Genomic DNA, 27,063 nt, shown 5'->3' on the forward strand with positions numbered 1-27,063 from the left:
GATATAGTTTCTCAGCAAATGGATAAGATAATCTCAGAAGATTTTAAAAGCATTCTAGGACCAAATTCAGTCAATTCAGAGAAACCAAAAACTAAATGTCCAACAAAAAAGTATATGTTCGGAAAAGAAAAAACAACAATCTACCTAAGTCAATTATAACCAAATTCAGTCAGTTCAGAGAAACAGAAAACCTAAATGTTCAACACAAAAATATATATTCGGAAAAGAAAAAACAGCAATCTACCTAAGTCAATGATAGTAAACGGTATATAATATGGCAAAGAAGAGAGGATAGTTCATGTTGATGCAATCATTAGTGATGATTTAGGCAGAGCAACCAACAAATATTATACATGAAATAATAATATGATATTTTCTTCACTCAAATATATAGTATATTTATAGGATTCTCATGTCTTTTTTAATAAGAAACTGCCTAAATATATTAAGTTTTTTTATTAATTTACATAAACATTCTTACTACCAATACAACATCCTATTTAACAAACCATAAGAAACCTAATAAATAATTAACACCCGAGATAGTTATATGAGTTGTTAGTGGAACGAACTTCTATTACATTTGAGCACTAAAATTAATTTGTTACAACCCCACAGTGTGAATGGGAGAAAGCATATCACATTTATTGGAAACACAATCAGATGTTTATGCATACTTTTAGGTGTGCATATTGCTACCTGGATTTTGCCACACATGATCACCTACGTACAAGAACTTATATCAGTTTCTCTTTCAGTGAACTTCTCACCATTTATCATACTTCCAAAAACTCTAGCAATGAAAGGATCTCCATAAATAACCACTCTACTATACAACTGCTAACAATATCAATCAAGTCCATATTCTCCTTATTCTATCAACCTTAACAAGGAACTTATGTTACAAGGCCTAAACACAGCCACCTTTCTAGAGACTTTGATGAAATGCCTTCAATTCTCCTTGCTCATTTATGAAACACCAAACTAAACTCATTACAAGTTCTCTTCATTGTTAAACGTGCAAACTTCTATATAACATGAGAGAACACAAATATTCTCATCCTTCATGCATGATGAGAAATTAACTCTACTTATCTGCGTGTCAAAATCTCTTCTCAATATTGCATAGATGAGGACAACACCCCTCTAAGAGTCTTGTTGATGTGAGTTTTGTTCCACTACAACATATAGAATCAAATACTTAATGTTTCAAGGAAAAACATCAAACACTCAATCCTCTCTTGATATAAGGTCATTTCTCATGCTAAGCTTCAAAGGAAGATCATGGATTGACTTCAAGGTTCCTTCTTAATCGTGGACTTCACTCAATTTTAGGATGTGATATGTTGGTTATCACAAAGGGACTTACGCTATTCATCCAATGGATATCAACTCTTCCACCTCTAAGGATTTGGCTCTAAAATGTGCATTGAAAATGTAATTTGATTTTGCACCTTTTCACTTTAAATTAAACTTAACTTCTACTACTACTTCTACATCCAACTAGGAATGGAAGGAATCATGGATGGACTTAGACTCTACTAGGTGTAATCTCACCAGCAGCTCCACCCACCCAGTGCAAGCTTCTAAGGAATACACAAATGATTTTCACATCAATATTCCCTCTCCAATCACATCATCTAGATGCAAACCAAAGATTGAACATTAATTGAAGTTAAGTGTTCATCAGCCTACCACACAAGGCACCCTTACCATCAGCAGAGGCTAGTGGCCCGGATTTGTTCGAGTCAAATAACTAAACATCCACAATAACTTCCACTCAACTAAACTACCTCAACATGAAAAGAAATCTACTCCAAGTGAAAGATTGAGGGAACCATGCAATACTACAAAGCAATATTAAGTAATCCACCATGAAAAACCAACAATGAATTATCCATTACTTTGAAAAGTATTATAGCAACAACTTCATCAACTCTTTCCCTTGGCTAACCTATTCTACTCTAGCTAATCTCCTAAGCTCCTCCAATTTAACACCCTAAATTAATGAATCACAAATGAGAAGGCCTTGGCCTTTTATAGTTGCTCAATTATAATGAAGGGCCGAGATTAATTCAAGATCAAGGGTCGAGATTTCTTCCTACAAACCCTAATTAGGGTTACCAAATTCACAACCAATTACACAAAGGCGCCAATTTATGGCCCAATAAGAAAATTACAATGATTTTGATAGCTAATGAAGAAATAAGACACGGCGCAATTTGATTGACTGTGCTTGAAACTAAAATTTTCTAATTAGAGGAGGCAAACAATTGCCACCTCACCATCCTTATTTTGTGCTTGGAGTCTTGGCTTGTAGCGTATCCCCAACATTTATGATTTTCTCCATCCTTCCAAATTTCCTCATGGAATTGACTAGAACCACTCGCATCTTCATGAGCCCGTGAGCTTGAATTTTCTTGATTCCGCATTGAGTTTGTGGGTTGATAGCCTGATCATGAATCCTTCCTTCTCACTTGATTCCTTGGGCTTGAGCCATCTCCTTGCAATATCCACTTGAAGTTTCGAGGCCTCAATCATCACCTTCCCCTCTAGCTTCTCCTTCCTGTAGGTGTAACGATGGAGGGTATGTGCACCAATAATGCTATGATTTTCCAAGAATGAATTTCCATCCACCGTTCTCCCTCTTGAATTGACCTAGCAAAACAAAGGAGAAAGCATTAATTTCATGAAAAAATCTGAAAAGTAAAACATCAATAAACAAGATTCATCCCATTTTGCATTAAAATTCAATTCTCTCACAATTCTACCCATTCAATTGGTCTTGAAGTAATTCATATTTCCCTTTTAGATCATCCAAAGTTAGGCATCTTAGTGGTGATAACGCCTAGAATTTTTTAATTTAATTGCAAAAATAAAATCATTACCCTTGGAGCTAGGGTCACCTTAACATCATCAATCTTGAATTGTCACTCTTACGAGGCAAAATATTTCCCTTTGAACAGTTTTAGCGCTTAGTAGTAGATGGGAAGGGATGAGGGAAATTTCAAAAGATCTGAAATTTCCACCAAGGGGGAGATTTCAGAAGATGCGAAATTTCCACCAAAGGGGAGATTTCGGAAGATGCAAGATTTCCACCAAGGGGGATATTTCGGAAGATCCAGAATTTCCACCAAGATGGCGATTTCGAAAGATGCGAAATTTGCACCAAAGGGGATATTTCGAAAGATCCAAAATTTCCACCGAGGTGGAGATTTCAGAAGATCCGAAATTTCCACCAAGACTTGGTGTTCTTAAGACTTCTTCATCCTAACGTTCCTTGGCAATTCCCTCTCCAATTCTTTATTGTAATGTTGCCTCCATGCCACAAACAAATTTTCTAATGCCTATGGGGGTTAAAATTTGGGAGACTTCGAAGTTGTGAAATTTCCACCAAAAGGAAAATCTTTTGGAAAATTTGTCAATTTCTTCCCCTCGCCTTCCTAACTTTGCAATTCTTGAGTTACCATAAAATGAAAGGGTCGAGTTTGAGATTCTTTGGGAGAAATGAGGAGGGGGAGATTTCGGAAGATGCAAAATTTCCACCAAGGAGAGATTTCGGAAGATCCAAAATTTCCACCGAGGGGGGGATTTCGGAAGATCTAAAATTTCCACCAAGAGGGAGATTTTGCACAAATGTTGTCCTTTTTTCAAAAATAGAAACCAATCTCTCCTGAATCCCAAAAAAATCACTTTCTCTCTGGACTTAGGCCACGAAAATTCCCTTAAAGTGGCGTCAAAATGCTCGCATAAACCTGAGATTAAAACTTGCTTCCCAACGAGCCAAAATTGCTCAAACCTTACCCGGACTTGGAGACTTGACAAAAAAAGCTGCCAACCAAAATTGCCAAAGACAAAGAGTCCTACCAGCTAAAATGAAAAGAAGTCCACATCTCCTCCAAGCATGTCAAATACCTCCAATATGATGAGAACCAAATGCCTCCTCTACTATACGAAAGAAACACACCAAAGTGAATGAATAAAGTTCACCCATAAGTAATGCTAAAAATGCCACCTCTCACCTCCATTGTCTAAAAAGGAAACAAGTAAAATTGTAATGAACCATGTTGGCTCACTCTGAAACTATAACAATTCAACTCCTTCTTATTCGTTATAATTCACTTGCAAATTATTACAATGGAAAATGTAATATGCAGTTATTAATTGTATAAAGAACCTGGCAAGAAAGATGATCAAACTTGGGTGCTGAAAATTGTTCAGGTCAATCAATGCAACCTTGAATTGCAAACGCTTCCTCTAGGATAATAACCTCAGTCTTCATAAGAGTAACTTCACCATGTGGGAAGTGATTGATAGTAAACCAAACGCTGCTACAGCAGATAATAATATGCAACCAGTAAATGATAAATGCTGCAGCAAACCAGACGCAGCATATAGACTTGAAACGCAGGTCTAAGGTATGAAATTGTAGCTATGTAATGCAGATTGCTGCCACTGTAAAGCTCTTCAAACAACACCAAACTTATGGTATGTTTGCAAAGAAATGCTAATGCTAAATTAAAAACCTTCTACCTCCAAAGTAGCAGTAGATATGATTGAATGATATACATCAGCACCATTCAATTCTCAGAAAGAATACAGATCAAATACTCGGTAAATAAAACACAATTCACCTGGTATTTAACAGATTCAAAGTGCTGAAATGGTGAAGAATTCCCAATTCTCCAACAATGTTGGAAACCCTTGTTTCAATCTCCAAACACAAAGTTCACAATAAATAACATAAGCAATAGAATGATTGATCCTCTCCAAGATCATTATTTCCCATGACCAAAAGTTTTCATCCCGGTTCCAACAAGCTATGACACTAAGGTGGCAAATATATAATATCACCAAAAATAGCAACCTAGGCGTAATTAATTAAAAAATTATCATAAATCACCCATCTCGTGAAAATGACTAAAGAAGCATCAAAATCAAAATCTGATAGCACGAGTGATCATGATGAAGAAAGACGATAAATGAACTTGACAGGGGACTTACTAAAAATAGATGCTCCCTCCAAGATTCTTGGAGCCCAAATCACAAGCCAAAAATAAAAACTGAGAGCATGATTCAACTCCTCTAACTCTTCTGAGCTCATCGGAACCATCCATTGACTTACTATAAGTAGTAAGTCCCACCAAATGGAGCCATAACCCTCAACAAGGTCCTCTAATCAGGGGAATTAGCCTACAAGAACCCAATAACTAGGCTAAATCCATCCACTATCATGGTTATGCTGAAAAAGGGGACTTTGCAGTCCTCCCTCGCCAAGATTACTTGTCCTCAAGCAATCACAGAAATCAAAAAAACACAATGATGCACTTGGATCCGAAGGATGAATATGTATAATGTCCCTGGCATTACCTACAAACTCCTATGATGACAACACTATCCACAGAGCTATTCTAAACATATTGTCACCATGCCAAGGACGGGGACTCAACCAATCCAAGGCGCTAAGCTGATCTCCACCTGGTTCCCTATAGAGACATAACTGACATCCATTCACAACTAGAAAAAATGGATATCTAATATCAACTGATAGATCAAATCTCCATGCACACCCTACCAATCTACTTTGAAGATGAAGCCCATCTATGCAACAAGGACAAGAACTCCCAAAAATAACTGTGCTAGAACTCAAACCTCTATCCTCTGCAAAACCATCATGGACATGGTGACCCTGCAAGTGGCCCACCACAAACTTGCAATAATTAACCTTGTCGACTATTGATGGAGTAAACCCATTCCATAAAGGATGGTAAGAAACTGGAGCTGACCCACATTGGCACAAAACCAAGTCTTCTACCTATGGGTCAAAAGAGAAATGATGAGCACTCCTTACTATGTAATTGTAGTAAAATTCTCCAATCTTTGTCAGAGGCCCATTAGTACCAAACCAGGAATCAAAAGATGGCTCCAATCTCTGACTCCGAACAATTGGTCAGGCAGGATCCTAGGTAACCCTCTCAACAAACCCAACCACAAAATCCCTGGGGAGCTTGTAGCCAAGGTCTCTACAATCTTTCCCACGAAACAAAAAATACCGCAAGAACCCTAGATGAGAGTATCCACAAAAGTTGCATATGGTCTCTCCTGTAATTCTAGACTCTCAAGCAGATACTTCATAAATGACTCTTTGCAGTAGAAATTATGTGTAGTATTAACATGTTCCCCTACAATCCATAACTAATCCCTCTGAAGCTGTGGCACTATCAACTGTCTATCGCTATCAATTGTATGAGATGTAGTAAATTTGCCTCTGGTGAAAGGAAACAAAACCCCATGAGAGCTCATCACCAAATTATATGATACCTTGCCCAAGTCTAGTGAAGAAGCGGGAGTAGTGTCAAGAACTGGCACACAACTCTCTAAAGAATCCACTACTATCAGATCAAAACTCTCACTAACCAGTTCTGCATCATTTGTCAATGTGCTAACTAATGGAGAAGCTAGTACAACAAGAAGCTCTCTGCAACCCTCCACTTATGCATTCATCTCAAATGTAACTACTGGACTCATATAAAGGATGGATGCAATTGCATCCTTATCACATCCATCATCCTTATCCGTAGAAGTCAACTCACCACCAACCACCACTATATGTAGTTGAACTAGATCTGGGGTTGGCGTTAACAATAAACGCTCCAACACCATGGCCACCTCTCTCAACTGCAACTGCAATTCTTGGAGATCCAACTAGGTGCTCTCCAACACCCCAAACATCACCTTAAGCTCATGGGTGAGCTCAACCACCTCATTTTTCCCTAACAATGCCTCATAACAATTGCTACCCCACTCAAGAAGGTAATCCCTGTTAGCTACCAATTATTAGCTGTTATGCTTCAAGATCCTGACAGCCTCTCAAAGTGAATGAATCTCTACTAGAGAAAAGCAACTACTACCATGTTCATCTGACAGAGGAGTACCCCAACCAAATACAACTAATATCTGTTGAATAGCATCATAATGCTCAAGAGCTTAAAAGATATCACTATCGCTCGCCTTCAGTTGTCTGGTCACATGATGTCTTTGCATACGTTGGCTCCTACATAAGCTCTCTGACTCACTAATTACAATGTGATAGGAAAATGTGATACATCCAAACTTTTGGCTCAATTTAAAATTGTTCATATAACCATTGAGGTTTCATGTGATGTCAGTTGACAAGTAAAATTAGTTACGATTCAAGTGAAGATGACATGTTAGTTAACCATTCTGATGTTACTATATCCTTATATTGAAAACTTGGAAAATGCTTATTCATTATGAATTCATGGGAAGTGATATGGTGGTTAGCCATTGTGTTGGTTTATGAATAATAATTTGTTATGGAAATTGTGATTTTATTGAAGAATATGATACAACCATGGAGAATTTCCTTTCCTTGCATTTTCATTCACAGCTCATCATTGAAGGATCAGAACTATGGGAGCTTGAGGAATCAATTGCTACAGCCTTGGCAACCATTTCAACATCAAGAAGGAGAGGGATTATGGCTGTATTTATTTTTAATAAAGGTTGCACACTTGCAACAGCTAGGGCACCATTGGCATGACATTTTTGCTCATACCTCATCATTGAAGCATCCTATGGCTCTGGGTATTTTTGCAATCAATTCCTATCGTCAAGACAATTATTTCAAGGGTAGGTTGGAAGGGTTTAAGTACCGCATTTATGTTTGTTTGGAGCTGCACATATACAGATGAGATGGCCATTACAAAGGAGGGGAGATTTTGTGTTTAGAGGCCTCAAAAAAATTCCATAAAAATTGGATTTCATTGGCAAACATTGTGTAATCATTTGGCATCATCAAATCAGGTTCTTGGCCTCATTTTGCCCATTTTTTGTCAATTTTCTGAGTACTTTGTAAGCGGATTTTAGGGCGGCCATTAGAGCACTTTCATACTTCACTCATTGCTTGTTTATATAAGATATATTGCATGTTAGAAGTCCGAAATTTGTATCAGAAATTCATTTAAGCAACAAAGAGTTTTCAAACCTATTCTGAAGTTTGCATGACAACTGTTTGACCAAATCCCTATATCAGATCTGTTGGAAATTTGGTTACATATATGCTTGTATATCACTTCTATATCATTTCCAAACAGTTGATGATAGAAATTGTGTGTATGCAAAGTGTTTGACAATATTCCTTGAGTGCAAAAAACTTCATTTCGTACACATACCCCAGCAAACGATATTACAAATCTTGACTTACTTTCTTGCTTGCTTCTCAACATGAGCCTTGAAGGCTAGAAACTTGTCAAACACTTCACTCTTGTGACCAAGAAAGCAGACCCATGTGAAGCAAGAATAGTCATCAATGAAAGTGAGGACATAATGATGGCACTAGAAATGGGGCCTTGACTCACATGTTTCATTTTTGAAATGTAAGTGACAGTTACCATGGAGCTATCCAATACGAAGTTCTTGAAGCTGCTAGGTAATGGTATTGTGACAGCGAACACAGGCTTACAACACAGATACGTTTCCCACATTCCATAAAGAACTTACAGGGTTGCATAATTAATACATTGAAAAGGAAGTAGCAACTGAGGGTCGTATGAGAATTCACTTCAACAATGATTTTAATTCAGATATTGAAGCAATGAGATTATATGACGATCTATTGGTTGTCTCACTACAATTGGGTCATCGGCAGTGGCAAACCCACACTGAAAACCACGGTTCCTAAATCATCCTTGTATCTTTTTGTATTATGGGTTAAATTGCAAATCCTACAAGTCTTTTTGTATTAATCATTTGTATAGGAGACAAACACTAGTATTTTTTGTCAGTTTTGATACCTTGGCTTCCAAGCTTGATACAATGACATATGGGTCTTTGGTTTTTACTTTATCTCATATACAATAACTTGCTTACTCTATATTTAAGATAAAGAAAAAGAACTCCGGATGTGCTTGACCTCCCTCAAAATTGCAATCATGTCTTCTTAAAAAATCTCTAGCATCTTCTTCTCAATTTTGATCTTCTCTAATTGAAATTTGGTTAAAAGTGGTGTTAATCTCCAAATAGTCCCAATGGTAAACCAAAACATGGTGTGCAATGCTTGTCACATGCACTCAATCATTCAAAAGGTATATTTCATGCAATGATCACTAGAAAGCCTTTAAGCATCTCATCAAAGCATTCTTCAATAATCACTCAACTCAGTGGACAAGAATGCACACCAACTAAAGATTTCCCCTTCTACAATTGCTATAAATAAGATGAATTATAAAGCCATGTCAAAGTAATATCACTCGCCTACTAGTTAGCAACATAGTCGCATAGAGACCTGTTTCCAACCCCTAGGGACGTATTTTGAAGACACTTTTGTAAGTCGCTAAGACCATAGCTTACAAAATTATGACTTTACTCAATGGTGTAATGAGTTAAATCTATCCTCTCAGCAATAAGGGAGGCTCCCTTCTTACCATAGGTGGCTACAACACAATTTTAACTGAAGTTATACAAGGGGGTGGTTCTCTCAATCTATGCTTTTCTTCCAAGAATGATTCACAAGTAGCTAAAACTTTAAACTCTACAAAAATCTCCTAATGCAATGATAATACTACTCGGTGGTTGATGTAAGAGCAACTCCTGAGCAGGAGTTAACTACAATACTGTGGTGGAATAACAACAACAACCCAAAGTCTCCAACAATCAGCCCGAAATTCTGATTTAACTAAACACTTTGCAAGGCTCAAAATAAAAATACTTCAAACTAAAGCTCAAAGTCTTTAGCCCTTAGCAATTTGCAGTCACTGTTAAATATAGCAATTCCTCCTATAGTACAAAGTCTTCAAAAGTTCAAACTAGCTCTAAATAAAATAGGCAGCCCAAAGTTTGCACAATTGAATTCAAATTCCTCTTGAGAAAAGCTCCAAAACTCACAATCAATATCTAGAAAATGTTGTCACATAACACCATGAATCAACATGAAGTTTGAAAGAAAGTTCCCCCTTTTATTGGAATAAATTTAGATTTACATCTGAGCTCAAAGTCTTATACAAACTAGCAAATTTTCTTGCATACCGAAAGATGATTATTTACAATGAGCTCCCTCGTTTATATAGGAAAAGAGTGGAGATAAAAGTGGAGAAAGAAGGGGGGCAACTCTTAACCACCTTGACTTATTCTCCAACTAACTAATTAACTTTGACATACTGAATGCTACGAGGCTTAAAGCACTTGTGACATGATTACATAAAACAGCTTCGCACATGAAACTGTCACATGCAATTACATCTTGTATTTACTATACACAGTCACTCAAATACAAGTTACAAATACATGATGAAAATATTCTAAGTGACTGAGAAGAAAACTTTTATTACATCATCCTTTATTGGTCTTCATGCCGCTAAAGGGATGCTTTATGATTGATGTGCTCAAGTTTGACGAAAGCATCTTGATCTAGAATAGGAACTTGCATCCTTGATTGTTCTGCAATATACTGATGGTTGTTTCTTGTAAATCACATTTGTTTCTTCCCACCTCTATCTTGAAAGTATTTTATGTCTGCAATCATTCCATCTTTCATCCCTTTCTTTGTATGTCGTCATTCTTTAGTCACCAAAAAAGCCATAACATGACCTTTCAAGCTCGAACTTTGCATATCTGGAAGAGTATGCGAATAGGATATAAGTGGAAGGCCTTTGAGAAACAAAGGATGAAGGATTTTAGGCATAACCAACTCTCTTTAAATGAGGGAAAAACTCAAAAATAGAATTTTCTTGAGGCATTCCATAGGAGTGGACAGCAAGCTTTAGGTACACACATATGAGCTAAAGGTATCTTGCTCGGTAGTGGGGTTTTTATGTCCCACTACAAGTCAATTGGAAGGATCATAATGCATATAAAGGCTGGATTGGTACACACATATGAGCTAAGGTATCTTGCTCGGTAGTGGGGTTTTTATGTCCCACTACAAGTCAATTGGAAGGATCATAATGCATATAAACGAGATTTTTAAGTCCATTTACAGCCTTGGCAAAGAGGGGAAAAGTGCATGCAAAAGACTTTAAAAGTGGGCTTTTTAGCTTGCATTGCATAAGGGAAATATTTGTTCTTTTTGAAGTGATATAATAAAAACAGGGTGTTTAATCCTAATTGCATATGCAAGAATAAAAAGCTTCTTACATATGCAACTTGAAGAAAATGGGATGGAAGAAAGGAGGATCATTATCAAAAACTAAAAGCATGCAAATCTGAAAAATGAAATGAAAGACTTGCATTTTTAAATATATACTACACATGGAAAACAAGCCCCAAAATTGCACAAGAAAAATTTACCTCTTTTGGGAAAACAAGAGAAAAGTTCTTCCCAAAATCTCTGAAAAAATCTCAAAATAAATCCAAATGATTTTCGGATTTAGAAAAATCCTCAAAAGATGTTTATATAGACTAAGAGGGAGAAACAAAATGCATAAGTTTAGCAACAGGATTGAAAGAGTCAAATTTGAATATATTTGTTGAGCTTGATACAAGATGCAATTGGAAACAAAAACAACATCCAAGAAGGAAGAAATATGGGTATGAATGAAGAAAACAAGCTGGAAATCCCATTTTTGTGTCCTAGGTGAGTTTCTAACTTCAAATTCAAGTGTGAAACCTTGCATTTGCTTCAGCAAAACCGTTTTTGCCAAAAACATGCCCTAGACAGACTTACAAATTCCAAAAGCAGCTCTGAAAACTTGAAATTTTTCATCTCCAAGCTGTTTTTGATCAAAAACATGACCTAGATGGGCTTTTTTTTGGGAAATTGCAGCTCTGCAAATGCTTCATAAATCGCCACCCAGTTCTCAAATAGAAAAAAACAGCTATTGGGATGAATAATGACGTGTTGTTTTAAAACATTTACACATGTATTTGCCCATGAAATCGTCACTTGTCTTTTATTTATCAAAACACAAGTTATAAATCATAAAGACACTTTTGGATGGTATTTACACATGCATTTTGGTGAAGAATCACTACTTTGCCTTTTAGTTAATAAAAGCGGGTTTTTTAAAGGTAGAAGGCAAACGCACATGTATCTAGACCAAAACAAGCCACCGTTGAGTCTTTAATTACTTAAGTTCATAATGACGGACTTTTTGAATCACTTTGCATATGCAAACGCACTTTTAAAACCTTTTTACATATGTTTTAATGCATGCAAGTTTATAATGACATCTTTTTTAGAATTAACACGCATATATTTAAAACTCGACAAAGACAAAGACACATCTCCAATACTAGAGACTTTGCCAAAGATGTCTTCAATTCTAGGAGACTTTTAACTACAGTCTCCCAAAGACTCTTGTTGTCTCCGTCATAGAAGGTGTCAACTGCCATACAAATAAAAACAAAAATCTCTAAAAGTTAAAAGTTATGTGGACTAGGAAGCTGGAAAATAAACACATCATAGAAGAGGAAACAATAGCCAACACAAGACAAGAATCAACACAAGCTAACAAGACCACAAGTATTTACTATTTTAGCAATTTGCAGTTCGATGCAAAACTCCAAAGATATTCATATTTTTTGTATTCTTGTTATTTTAAATTCATTTTTATAGACTTTGTGGTATACACAGTGGGTGTGAATTCTATTAGAACCCTAAAGTCGGGAATTTTCCTATGATATACATTTTCTTTCTTCATTTTTGTGTGTCTAGATTCATATTCTCATTTATAATCCAAATTCACATTCTCGTATATATAATCACAAAGAATAGCAAAAGGATTTGTAGTGTTGAAAGACTCAACTTGCTAGTTTGGGCTATTGCCTTCAATTTCCCTATTTACTTTGTCTATATTCACGTTTAACTACACAAATGTACACCCATTTCTAGATTTTCTAAACATATTAATTTATTAAATGACAAATAAATTAGCATATCCTAGTACCCTCATCTCCTATATTGAAAAATAACAATACTGATACCAATAGTGGTCTTCAAAGTCTCCAAGTACCCTTGACTTAGTGCAACCTTGGTTAGCAATATAAGAAACCTATGAGGTCTTAAAATTGGGTGTTCTCATTCTTCATGCATGTGAACTTTAAACCTATACGAGTTTGGAATGTTGCCAATTAAACATCTCTAGAAGGTATTTTGTACAAAACTCAGTGAAACTCCTTGATCCTTTGGAATTGTTATCCTCCCTACCATTTATTCATATAATGTTCATCAGTTCATGGGAGATAATGAAAGGTTGACCACCACTACAAAGTTGTACTTCCTTATATTTGCACCAAAATGATTATAAATTTTCATTTGAATCACTCTATTTTCATTGAAGCTGATCATCAACACAATATGTTGTAACTACACATCAACTTCTCTATGTTAGGATATAACACATTTAGGGTTATACAAGTGCATAACTTTGAGCAATGCTTTTTAGCTTGTGTTTTCTCATTCTTATTTGTATTCAAAGACTTGGGTATCTTTGAGGTTCAACCGGTCTCAATTGGAACTCCAAAATCTATACAACGATTGATTTTTAAGCATTGGTGCAAAGGTAACATCTTTCCCTTTTCGTCAAAGTTACTCTCTGCAATTTTGGTCTATACTTTCTCGACCTTAACATATAATCTATAATTGCTTCCTTAAACCCAAAATATTCATGGATGTTGGGAGGTGAGAACTGAGCCAATCCAAATTTAGATTAAGGCTCCAAGGGGCAGCTAACTAAATTGTTGAAACTTTGATGTCTTATAGGCAAAAGCAATTAATTGCAATAACTATAGCATAAAAACACTTAGTGTCCACTCTTTAGGCAGGTTAGTTGATAGTTACGGCTGGCTTATTATATGGTTTCGGCCAACAGATTGCATAAGGGACCCATTGAGGAGTTTATGGAGACATATCAAGTCTTTATAAGCCAATTTGACTATACTAGAACAGTCTCCTAGACTTTAGGAGGAAACACTATTTTTAAGGATTTTTAAGGATGTACTGGGAGCATAGTTTCATGACTCTCCGCAAGACGTGCGAGTAGTTCAAGCCGCCAAGCCAAGAAGACCTGGACGATGTTTTATAACTTGATCTAAGTAATGGAATATGATATATAATTATATATAAATTTAAAATGTATATAATTTAAAAGGTTTTTATTTGTTTTGTTGAGTTATCGACGAGTCACAAGTTAAGTGGGCATTGTCGAGTCTGAGTCAGGGAACTCTAACTTGGAATTTACTAGGACACACCAAGAGACGTCCAAGATCAACCTAGGAACTTTTGAAAAGTTTTTTAGGAGTTTCCTAAATTTTAGGAGAAGACTATTGGTTAGCTCGCAATGGTCAAACAACATCAGTCCACATTACATAAAACTTAGATTGGGGTCCACATAAGCAAGCCATGGATAATTTGGAAAATAATTTAATTATTTGCCAAGTTAGATTGTAGTATCCACATTACAATACCCAGAGAATATTGATCAATAAATGATTTAATTAGTTTAAATTATAGATATAAACTTATTATTGAAAAATAGACATAATACTAACTATAAACTAAGAATTATCGGTTACAAATAACTACCACACTGAAAATTATAGTTTGAAGCATAGATGGAAGACTCGCCGGTTACTCGGCGAGTTTTTAAAACTCGCCGAGTGTTTTGGGACGGCGAGTAAATCGCCCAAAAACTCGCCTGCCAAAAAACTCGGCGTGAGTCCAAAAACTCGCCGAGTAATCGGCGAGTTTTAGTCAAAAACTCGGCGAGTTATGTAAAAAAACTCGCGGTTCAGGGAACCCGCGGCCAGACGCCTAAATAGGTCAAATTTGCATTGTTTCTTTCATTTGTGTGGAGCAAAGAAGGTTTTAGCTGATTGCAAGTGATTAAAGGCAGATTGGAGTGGATTTTGGAGGATTCTAACCGAATTTAGAAGAGAAATTTCTTTCCAGGTATGTTCATCTTATCATTGTTTGAAAACTTTTTATAGTTTTAAGCAAAGCTTTTATTGTTTTTGTTGTTGTTTGTAAATGATTTCAAATCATTTGAAAGTTGAAACCCTAGTGGCTAGTTGTTCTAAACTTCTAGCTTCTAAGTTTTAACTCTAAGTTCTAACTTTGTTTATTCGTTTTTCTATAAATTTAATTATTTATGTGTAGGGCAGCGGACAAGCATTAAGAAAACATGACAAACCCGCAAGAAGAGTGGCCACAAACACCATGCCCATCTGGATATATAGGCACTCGGCCTAAAAATGCAAGAGATAAGGCATGGCAGTATGCCTATGAAGCTCCAAGTCCAAATGATATTGGGAAGGTGATATGCATTCCCTGTGAGAGAATTATTTCTGGAGGCATAAACCGCCTCAAATACCACCTTGCAGGCATAAAGAAACATGACTCAAATCCTTGTCTCAAGGTAACTGATGAAGAAAAAAGATTCATCCATGCCCTACTTGCAGCTGCTGAAGAGAAAAAATTGAATAGGGAGAGGGCAAAATTATCTATGAGGGCAGCCATAGCTGAATCTGAAGGAGCTCCTTTTGATATGCAAGAGGAAGAAGAAGCACTTGAGAACATACCAGGATCTCTTCGTGGCCCACGGATCCGCAAACAAAATTTCTCTTTTACCGGTTCCACTTCTTCTACATCTCCTACTTCTTCATCATCACCATCCGGATCCCCATCAGGGATAGGTGGTTATTTTGTGCCCAGGAACACACCTGGAGCACAACCATCATTAGAGGGCACTGCATGGTTTAAGGAGATGCATGAGCAAACTGATATTGCAGCAGCTGATTTTTGGTTTTTCAACAATATCTCAATGAATGCCGCTGATAGTCCCTATTGGGTCAATATGGTGAATGCAATGACAATATCAGGCAAAGGGTACAAGCCGCCTAATCGCAAGGATATGAGTGGAAGGTTAGTATTTTACTATTTAGTAATTGTAAATAATTGAGATTCACTTTAGTTCATTGTTATATTTTAAATCTTAATTGTTATAACTTATTTCCTAATTTTTTACTAACACTTACACTTTATTTAATATTACACTTAAATTTTGTAGGTTGCTTGACAAAGCGGTTGGTAGGGCAAGATTGTTGATAGAAGACCAAAAGAAAGAGTGGAAGAAGTATGGCTGCACCATTTTATCTGATGGGTGGACAGATGGAAGAAGTAGAACCATTATTAACTTCTTGATTGCTTGCAAAGATGATGTGGTGTTTTGGAAATCTGTCGATGCCTCCAACAAAGTGAAAAATGCAGCCACATTGGCTTTAATGTTAGAGAATGTTGTCATGGAGGTGGGAATAGAGAATGTGGTGCAAATAATCACAGATAATGCAGCAGCATATGTGGCAGCAGGTAGATTTAATTTTTTATATTTGAATCAATATGAATCATGAATGTAATGCTATGGTATTATTCAATTTAGATTTGATGTAATTTGTAAATACTAAATATGGAAAGTTTGTTACTGATTATTGATTTTTTGCTAATCTTTTAGGTAGAATCCTCCAAGAGAGGCATCCCACACTTTTTTGGTCACCTTGTGCAGCACATGTCCTTCACCTTCTTTTGGAGGACATAGGAAAACTTGATTGGGTGAGTCCAGTTGTGGAAGATGCTAGGCGAGTCACGAAATATATCTATAATCACCCATGGGTTCTCAGTTTGATGAGAAAAGCCACTAAAGGCAAAGATTTGATGAGACCTGCTATGACAAGGTTTGCAACGGTCTTCTTGACGTTGCAAAGTATTCTTGACCATATATTGGCTTTGAAGCAAATGTTTGTGTGTGCTGATTGGGTTGCTTCACCTTACTCAAAGAAGCCCGAAGGAGAAGCTGTGGCACGAATAGTCTTTGATGATAGCTTTTTTGCAAAGGCTAAGGAGATTGTGGAGGTAACTTCATTATATTTTTAGTTTATTCAAGTTTCATTTTCAATTCATAACTTACTATGTTATTAACTAATTTGTATTTTTCGAATTTCAAATGTAGATGTCTCTGCCCCTGGTTCTAGTCTTGCGCACATGTGATGGGCAGCAATCCCCAATGGGAGGTCTTTATGAGGCCATGGATAGGGCGAAAGAGGCTGTTAGAAGTTACTATCACGGGGACAGTCTCAGATTTGACCCCATTTGGGAAATAATTGATAGGAGGTGGAACAATATGCTCCACCAACCTATTCATGCAGCAGGCTAGTTCCTCAATCCCAAATTCAGGTACTATGATAATTGATTGTCCTTGAAGTTGGGATTTTAATAAGTCTTTATTTTACTTTACTTTTTAAGGTTGTGTAGTAAGACTTGATATCATTTTCTATTTGTTTTAGGGCTGATGATTCCTACTCAAATCCTAATGGAGAGGTCATGGAAGGTCTCTCTAAATGCATTGAGAGAATGATATCAAGTGAAGAGGAGAGAGACCTTATTGTGACCGAACAACAAATCTATGTGGAATCAAGGGGTCCTTTGTTCTCTTCTATGCTAGCAAAATCTACTCAAGCACCAGGTAAAGCGTCAAACTTTAAAACTTTTGCTAATTGATAAGTTGTGCTTCTGATTTTTTTTTTTATTGCTTTACAACTTTTTAAATTTTGTTTTGCAGATGCTTGGTGGGCAAGTTGGGGTGGCAATACCCCCAATTTAAGAAAATTTTCTCTCAGAGTCCTATCCCAACCTTGTAGCTCATCCCATTGTGAGCGCAATTGGAGCTTATTTGAGTCCATCCATACAAAGAAAAGAAACAGAATGACTCAAAAACGGCTTAATGACCTTGTTTATGTGCATTATAATCTTAAGTTGCGCATAAAAAAGTCACAGCTCTTAGAACTACCTGGTCCGCTTGATCTAGATGAGATAGATCCTTATTCTGATTGGACAGCACAGGAGCCAAGTCCATTTTTTACACCAGATGAGATCGCTGATTTGGAGAGGCAGGCCATGGAGGGGGAGGTTGACACTGATTTTCAGTTCACTATGGATGACATTGAGGATGAGGACGAGGATGATGATGATTCAGGCGAGGATCAGACATTACCATTAGGTGGAGATGCATCCTCTTCTAGGACGCCGAGCCAGTCAGTAGGGACGTCGAGCGAGGGGGCACAGCCACAGAGTTCACAGTCATGCAGCTCACGCCCTATCCCAGTGCGGGGCACTTCTTCTAGGATTAGACCCCCTCGCTTTCCTGCTAGTGCAAGTGGAAAGAGGAAGATGTGATTGGCATTGTCACATTGTATTGATGTATTTAGACTTTTAGTATTTACTTCTAGTTTGACAGATTGAAACTATTTAGTAATTTACTATTTTGCTTCCTACCATGAGCATTCTGCATGAGAATGCAATTTTGTACGCATTATGCATTTATATATATCTAAACTTTGTTTCTTTCTTTTGTATTGTCTTTAATTAACTTATTAGATGCATCTTCTCATTAAATTTTGCAAAATAAATGTATTTTTAATTAAATTTCAGCAGTTTTTTAGGTTCCCGAGTTTTTCCCGAGTTTTTTTTTTAAATCGCCGAGTTTTTCCCGATTAAACTTTTGGGGGGCTTGGCGAGTTTTTGCATTTGGCGAGTTTTCCAATTATGGTTTGAAGAATACAACTATCAAAACATATACCAGAGGAGACCATTGACTCAGTCATATTAACACCACCAAAGCCTAAACTTATACATCATTGTCTAATCGGCAAGAATAATAAATTTATACACCTTTGAATGGTCAGGTATGTTGGGTGGATATTTTGCAACTGACAGTTTTGGATAAAATTCAGTCACAAAATAGGATGAATAGCCTCAGCATGTGAAACAAAGTCTCTCCTACCTTAAAGGGAAGGCTCCCCCTGCTCACCATTCCTTGGATCAACTCAATGTAAGCAAGAAGTTGAGAGATTTTGTAAGGGGCGTTACTAGTATTCTTTCCTCTTATCTTTCAGAAAAGAATCCACTCACCCGTGGAGCGAGTAATGGGCAAGATGAAACCTCAAACTACACTTCTATCTAAAGTTGTAAACAGTGATACCGATAAACTAACACTAACTCAAAGGCTAGCTAAAAACATACAAGTTTACCTCTAAGTCTTGTTTTAACCTATTCTATAAGAATAACCTCTACCATTGGGGTACAAAAACTTCCAAAAGTAAGGAATTCTTACTATTTTTTGTGAATTTGAGATAGTAATACAAGCTACGATCAAAGCTCCTAGTCTATGTATTGTCACAACCGCTCCCAATCAAAGCTTCAGCTTCGATTGCTTCTTAAATCACTATGCTCTATTATTGAACACACAATAATAACATGAATCAAAGACAATAGGCACAAATTAGAGTCAAAGCTTCTAATTTTCTCTATCACAATTGCTTCCCGTCAAAGCTTTAAATTCAATTACTTCTTTTATTCACTTTTCTCCCAAATTCATACTACACAATCAAAGTATTGCTTACACAAGTTTGGCAAAGCTTTCTTGTATACAACAAAAGATGATTTTTACAAGGAGAGGGCACTCCTTTATTTGGCAAAGGAGTTGAGGAAAAAGTGGAGGAAAATTTGGAAGCAACTCAACCAACTTTGACCTGGTCTAACTAAGAGAGAAATTATTGGGTTGCATGCAACTCGCATTACATTTAATTACATCATTTCATGCAATGCATCCTCTCCAACTACAAACATGTAAGAAGAAGAAAGAAGACGGGAGATAAGGAAAGGATTGTTCTAAAAGGCCTTGTACTTGGAGATGCAATCCTAGATGATCATAGGATCGGAAGTTCTTGTATTTTGTGCCACTGCATTCACCTTGATAACCATGGTGTTGCGTCTTTTGATAGCCTTCGATTCTCTTTGATGAATTATCCGTTGTCATTTGAAATCTTGATGTGATCAACCTTTTTCTCGTTCAAGTTGTCGTGAATTCTCCTTTGTAGATTGGCACATTCTGGAGTCTCTAACACTTTGAAAACCTCCTTGACGATGTCCAGATGTAAACTCAGAACAACTTTCCACCAGCACCTTTAACATTTTTTTTTGTTTTGACACAAAGTGCTTGGCACATTCCATCATGAACTCAAGTTCTCAGACAAACATTGGAAAAATGAAGACTAGAAGAATTATCGCTTCTTTGATTTGAAGCACGCCTTCTTTACTGCATGTCTTCATTCTTTATAGGAATCCATGCATATCTTGACTTGTTGCAACATGAAAGTTTCAATAGGATTGAACCCATGAACGCTTTGAAATTTGACTTACAATGACAAATCCATGAGGAGTGGGTATTCGAAGTATGGACTAAATACTTATGAAACACATGTAATGGTTGTAAATGAACTGAAAAGCATATGTAGAGGATGGAAAATGATAGGTGGAGAGAGAAAACATGAAGTGGGTGATAAATATGCTTTGGGACATGAAAGTGCATGGGAATGCGCATAAATAAAAACTCTTGACTTTTAAAAAGTGACTTGGGCTTTCAAGATGTCATCACATAGAAAGTGGATTACATGTATATGCAACATGTAATGAGAAACAGAAAGTAAGATGACATGCGAATGTGGATGGAGGATAAGCTTACATGTAAGTACAGATGACAGATGAGATGAAACGCATAATGACACGGGAAGTGGAATAACATGTATTTGCTCATGCGGATGTAAGTGCATATGGAAAGATGGAAATGCAATGTAACTTGATGAGAAGTGAACTTTATAGTTGTCTTCGTGGAAAGGTAAAGTCAAGTACATGGAAAAACATGCACATGACATTTTTGACCTTTTAAAAAGTGACTTTTAGTAGAAAACAGGTTTTAGAGATGCAATTACATGTAAGACTTTTCATATAATCGTGTCGTGCAATTGGATGCGGAAAGTGAGAGATGAGTGGAAATGGAAATGGAAAATAAGATTACATGTACGTGCGAATGATAGATGGGATGAAATACATGTAATTGCATTTGACGAATGAGATGCGAAGTGTTGTGACATGGAAAGATGGAAATGGAATGAAATGATACTCTTGCATGAAATGGAAGAGGGAGATGGAGTAAAATGAGTTCTTGGGAAAGAACTTGCAAGTTCTTTACAAAGAAGAACAACCGAAATGCAAACATGCAAAACACAAAGACAAACTCGAAATGAAGAACGTACCTTTGGAAAAAGACTAAAACATATCAACATGCAAATTCGAATTTGGAGTTTGGGAAAAAACCAAAAACATGAAAATGAACCATTTCATCATATTTAAAGGAAAAATGCACTATTCATGGCATATATTTGGACAAGTGTGCAATAACAAGCCATAATATGCATGAAAATAGCAAGATAAGCATGAATTGATGAGCAAGTTTGAAAATGTCCACTTACTTGGAGGTTATGAGCCAAAATAGTAAGATTTATAGATTTTGAAGACCAATTCTTCCTCCAATTCGGATTTTCAAATAACTTTTTGACGTCTTTCGTACTTGCATGTAATGGACATTCAATGGTCAAATTTGACATGAGAATGCCAAAAATGTAATCTTCGAAGACAATAGCATGCATGAAAACTCAAAAACGACCCCTCTTGATCAAAGGTATGGGCTAGAAAGGTTTTTTTTTTTTTTTGAACAAAAACATGACTTTTTAATGCAAAAATCTGGGCCGTTTTTGCAAAAATGTGGCCAAAAAATGCATGTTTTTGAGTCATTTTTGACTTGTGAATGCAAACATGACTTTCCCAAATGCATATACAATGATCAGCATTCCAAAACAACCCCTTATTTGGCCAAAACGTGAATATTGAAGGCTCAAATCTGGGTGTTTTTGTCCAAAACGTAGCTCCAAATGAGGCTGAAATAAAATGTTTTTAGCATGAATGAGGTTGTGATATTGCTCTCGGGATTTAACAATGTGATTTTGAGTCACATGAATGAAGTTGTCAAATGCATGGGAATGCATGAGGATGCAAAAATGCCTCTTGTGGGAAAGATTTCAAGTCATCCTATGGAAAAATCTAGAAAAAATCACCATAAAGCAGGTTCTTGGAGGCCAAAGTCATGAAATTCTTCAAAAACGGGTTTTGGAAGGGCAAATGCATGAAGTTGACTGCAAAACAGACTTTTTTTTGTGTGATTACATGTTTTTAATATGCAACATAGACCCAATAGCATCTTTTATAGACCAACATGTGATGGGCTCTCCCAAGGCAAAAATGCACATTTTTGGTGCATATGCATGTTTTAAAAACATGTTTTTTGCCCAAAAATAGGTTTGGGAAGTGCAAATACGTGCCTTTGGTGCAAAAACTCACCTTTTTGGTGTAAAAAGTAAAAACATTTAAGTTACATGCATATGCAACTCAAGGCAAAAGCTCACCTTTTTAGTGCATATGCATATCACACATGTAGCTCATCTTTTTTATGTCATTGCACATTTTAAGTGAGTTTACATGCAATGACATCAAAAAGGTCCATTTCTAAGTGATTTTACACTTTAAGTTGAGTTTTGTTGTCCTGCATTTTGTCACCACAAAATGTTGGTAACAGCACGAAACTTTTTTAAGCTAGTTTCACGTTTCTCTAAGCTTGAATTTGATATTCAATTGCTTAATGTTGATTGATCGATCCATTTCAATTCAAATATCAAATTTTTTTATTGAAGGCCTTCATCAAGTCTTTTTCGTTTTGCTTTCTGTCGAGCCTTTGCTTGATTTTTGAAGCCTTCAGAGTTCGTTCTTTGCTTTTGAGTTGGTGTTTGTTTTTAGTCCTTTAGTTTTGCTCATGTCATGTCTTTCGATTTTCCCTTGGATTCAGTCTAACCTAGAGGTCAATTGGAGTTGTCAATCAAGAATTATGCCCGTTTTAGTGCCTCAAAAGTAGACATTTTAGGTGCAAGAGCACAAATTAAAAATATGATGTTATATTTTCAATTTGACATTCACTTTTGGAAAAATATAACATTATACTTAACTTTTGTTATGTTTTTAAGTTACTTTTACTTTAAATTTATAACTTAAAGTGACTATAGTGCACTTTATGTTATAATTTTTAGTTGAGTTACTTTTTAATTTTTTACTTAAAGTAACTATATAACTATATAATTACATTTTAAATTTTTAGTTTAAAAAATCAAATACTTATTTAAATATCACTTTAAAATGATGTTTATGTATTATATTGAATAATATGATAAATGAATATTGTTTTTGACCCATTTGGTGACATTTTTATAATTTTAAGTGAATTACATAACTAAAAGGCTTCAAAAGTGGACTTTTGATATGCAATTGCATGTAAAATCTATGAAAAGTGGACACTTTTCATACCATTGCATATAAAATTTACTTTGGAGGAAACTTTTCATGTCATTACATCAAAAGTGCTTCAAAAATGGACCCTTTCGATGCTATGACATGAAAAGTCAAGTTTTTATGCCTAAGCATCTAAAAGGTGAGATACACTTTAAAATATGCAAGTGACCTCAAAAGGTCCGATTTTACCCATAAGCATATTTTAAAACATGTTATGCACTCCAAAAAGTGCGATTTCACTTGAAGGCATATTTTAAAACATGCATGACTCCAAAAAGTGCAATTTTGGAGGAGAGCGTATTTTAAAATGTGTAATGTCCATCAAAAGGTCCGATTTTGGAAAGAAAATATGCACTTGCTCCTTAAGAATCCGATTTTGGCCATATCTTGAGTTTTTCTTCATGGATTTGCACGAAATCTCTTGCATTCAAGGCGTTTTTGCTTGGTGATGAGTTTGCTTGCATCAAAGATCAATTTAACAAGCTGAAAATCATTTTTGAAAGCCCAAATCTAGGGCACGTTTTTGTAGAAAACTCCTAAATCTTCATTTTTTATCAACATTTTTGCATGAAGATGAATCGATTTTCTCTTTTTGGGTGATTACATTGCATATTGATTCACATTTTGGTGTTTAAACACCAAAACATTTTACTTGGAGATTCATAGTGAAACACATTTTTCTAAAAACGTCCCATGAGCTTTCATCTTTAAAGATGTTGGCATATGAAGAGTTTTTAGGGCACATTTTGGCATTTTGCAAAAATTTCTCCTTGTTTACTGCCCTCTCCCATTTGAATTTGCAAGGCTGGAAAAGGTTTCACCATTTTTTTAGAATTTTTCAAGCAAAAAAGCATCTTTTTTCTTCATATTTGGCACTTAATCTTCATGTAAGTGGACTTCTTCCTTCTTGTAATTTAATTCATGCTTATCTTGCTGATTTTATGTATAAAATTATTAGATGGTTGCCATTTGTGAAGATCTTTGCCATGGAAAGTGCATTTTTCCTTTAAATATGAAGTTTTCATTCATTTTCATGTTTTTGGTTCTTTCCCAAGTCCAAATTTTGAATTCAAGCTTTGAAGTGCATTGCATATTGGTATGTTTGAGTTATTTTTGAAGGTACATTGTTTCCTTTGTTTTTGGTGTTTTGTGCTTGTTTGCCAGTTTTTCTCCACTCGGAGAAATTACAAGTTTTTTTCTCAAAATAAATGTTTTTGCTTCTTTTCATGCGAAAGCATCGTCATCTTTCACATTTCATTTCCATGTCATGACACTTCATCTTTCACTCAACAAAATGTGATTACATGTTTTTCATCTCATTCGCCATCCGCACATACATGTAATCCCATTTTCCACTTCCATTTTCACCCATCTCACTTTTCGCTTCCATTTAGACGACACGGTTACACGAAATGTGTTACGTGTAATTGCATCCAAAAGGTCCAATATTGATTAAAAGTCACTTTCTGAAAAGTCAAAAAGATGTCATTTTCATCTTTCATGTACTTTGACTTCCATCTTTTTACCAAAGGTGACAATAAAGTTCATTATCTCTCTTCCATTTTCTATTTCCATCTCTCCATATGCATTTGTGTCTTCATGAATAAATACATGTTTTCCCATTTTTCACATCTTTCCATGCTTTGTACCTCATCTTCCATTCGCACTTACATGTAAAAGTTTGTCCTCCATCCACATTTGCATGTCATCTCACTTTTCATTCCTCATTACATGTTGCAATTACATGTAATCCTTTTTCATGCAATAACTTCTTGAAGACCCTGAGTCACATTTGAAAATCAACAATCTCCATTTGTAAGCATTTCCATGCGCCAAGAACTTTACTTCAAAAAAAAAAAAGTTAAAGCTGCTAATGGAAAGTTGTTCCGAGTGTACATCCAGACATCGTCAAGAAGGTTTTCAAAGTGTCAGAGACTCCAGTTTATGTTGATCTACAAAGAAGAATTCACGACAACTTGAACGAGAAAAGTTTGATCACATCAAGTTTTCAATTGACAGTAAACAATTCATCAAAGAGAGTTGGAGATTATCAAAAGATGCAACACCATGGTTACCAAGGTGAATGCAACAGTACAAGTACAGGAACTTCCGATCCTGTGATCATCCAGGATAGCATCGCCAAGTACAAAGTCTTTCAGAACAATCCCTAGGATTGTTTCCTTCTTTTCCGTCTTCTTTCTTCTTCTTTCATATTTGTAGTTGGAGAGGATGTATTACATGAAAATGTGTAATTACATGTAATGCGAGTTACATGTGTATGTAAAAGATGTAATGCGAGTTGCATGTGCAATTGCATGTAACCCTATATTTTCTCTTTTAGTTAGACTAGGTCAAAGTTGGTTGAATTGCTCCCACTTTTTCCTCCACCTTTTTCTCAACTTCTTTGCCTATATAAAGGAGTGCCCCCTCATTGTAAAATCATCATTATCTTTATGCAAGAGAGCTCTAGAGAAATTGTGTCGGCAGAACTTTGTTTGTGTGAGCACTATATTGAGAGAAAGTGAATACAAAGGAGCATTTGGGACTTAATTTTGATTAAGTGAGATTGTTATTTGTATGAATTGTAAGCTTTGTCTATAATTCATTCAAGTTAGCTTGGATTCATATTATCTTGTGTTAACGGTATTGTATCCCATGAATTGAATAGAAAAGAGTTAAGAAGCAATTGAATCTAAAGCTCTGACCAGGAGCAATTGTGAAAGTGTATAGCTAGAAGCTTTGTCTGTAGCTTATATTTTTTTATTAATTGGCAAAATAGTTAAATTATTCTTACTTTTAGGAGTCTTGTGCCCTAATTGTAAGACTTTTTTTTATATAGAAGTACGACCGGACTTAGAGCCAAACCGGTATATCTTCAATTAGTCTTTGAGTTAGTGAAGATTTATCAATATCACTGTTTCCAGCTCTTGATAGAAGTGTAATTAGAGATTCACCCTGCCCATTACTCGCTCCACGAGTAAGTGGATTCTTTCTTGAAAGTTAAGAAGAAAAGATATTGGTAACACTCATTTTACAAAATCTCTCAACTTCTTGCTTACCTTGAGTTGAGCCAAGGAATGGTGAGAAGGGGGAGCCTTCCCTTTAAGGTAGGAGAGACTCTGTCTCACACGCTGTGGCTGGTCATCCTATTTTGCAAATGGATTTTTACCCAAGACTGTCGGTTGCAAAATATCCACCCAACAAGTTTTACATGCAATGGCATGAAAAAGGTCCACTTTTAAGTGATTTTTACACATTTAACTTATTTTAATAAGCATGTGTCAATTTAATTTTGATAAATGTCATGCCCAAAATACAGGACAAAAACACACCAACAAAAAAAAAAAAAAAATTTTAAAAAATGATAATAGGATTAAATGTAATACATAAGTATTCGAATAGAATTACTTAACTTCCTCATACTCATGTATAATTACGAAATTTAAGTACCAATCAAATGCAAATTTTCTTAACATATTTTAAACTTAAATTGCATAACTTAATATAAATCACCATGTTATCTAATTAACCTCAATCAAATGAATACGATTTTGAAACATAAGAATACCGCAGGAAGGTGAAACATCATTTTATCCATTTTTTGATACACACATACATATAACTAAATTACAAGAAGAAAATCATCATTAGACATGCATATACCTAAACATCATAGACATCACCAATTAAGGAATACTAAACTATCTGAATGCATATAACTTAATCATCGAGGTACCATAATCAATGTCATCATCATTGGGTGAAAACACCTCGTATCATCGTTAGTAAAATTTTAAAGTTTAAACAGTCGAGATAATGTA

The 27,063-nt window shown here is 35.8% G+C and overlaps 2 protein-coding genes across 3 annotated transcripts in view; one reads left to right on the forward strand and one right to left on the reverse strand.

Annotated features, from left to right (window-relative positions):
- The window catches only part of LOC149561828 (uncharacterized), a 129,626-nt gene that overhangs the window by 94,902 nt on the left and 7,661 nt on the right, over positions 1-27,063 (reverse strand). The window lies entirely within an intron of this gene.
- Positions 14,807-17,434, forward strand: LOC149561829 (uncharacterized). Its single transcript, XM_089827909.1, has 5 exons — positions 14,807-14,908; positions 15,116-15,880; positions 16,026-16,864; positions 16,962-17,185; positions 17,296-17,434. The coding sequence occupies exons 2-3, from the start codon at positions 15,141-15,143 to the stop codon at positions 16,363-16,365; spliced, it is 1,080 nt and encodes a 359-aa protein (XP_089684035.1). The 5' UTR covers positions 14,807-14,908; positions 15,116-15,140; the 3' UTR covers positions 16,366-16,864; positions 16,962-17,185; positions 17,296-17,434.

The sequence above is a fragment of the Cupressus sempervirens genome, chromosome 4 (genome assembly GCF_028749045.1).
Source record: "Cupressus sempervirens isolate cs-2001-9-10 chromosome 4, ASM2874904v1, whole genome shotgun sequence".
In the NCBI taxonomy this organism is placed as follows: domain Eukaryota; kingdom Viridiplantae; phylum Streptophyta; class Pinopsida; order Cupressales; family Cupressaceae; genus Cupressus; species Cupressus sempervirens.

What these genes read in the sequence shown, in the direction of transcription:
- LOC149561829 (XM_089827909.1), top strand. Translation starts at nt 15,141, where the DNA reads ATGACAAACCCGCAAGAAGAGTGGCCACAAACACCATGCCCATCTGGA. An exon ending in CGCAAGGATATGAGTGGAAG is followed by an intron (nt 15,881 to 16,025) that starts GTTAGTATTTTA and finishes TAAATTTTGTAG; the next exon opens with GTTGCTTGACAAAGCGGTTG.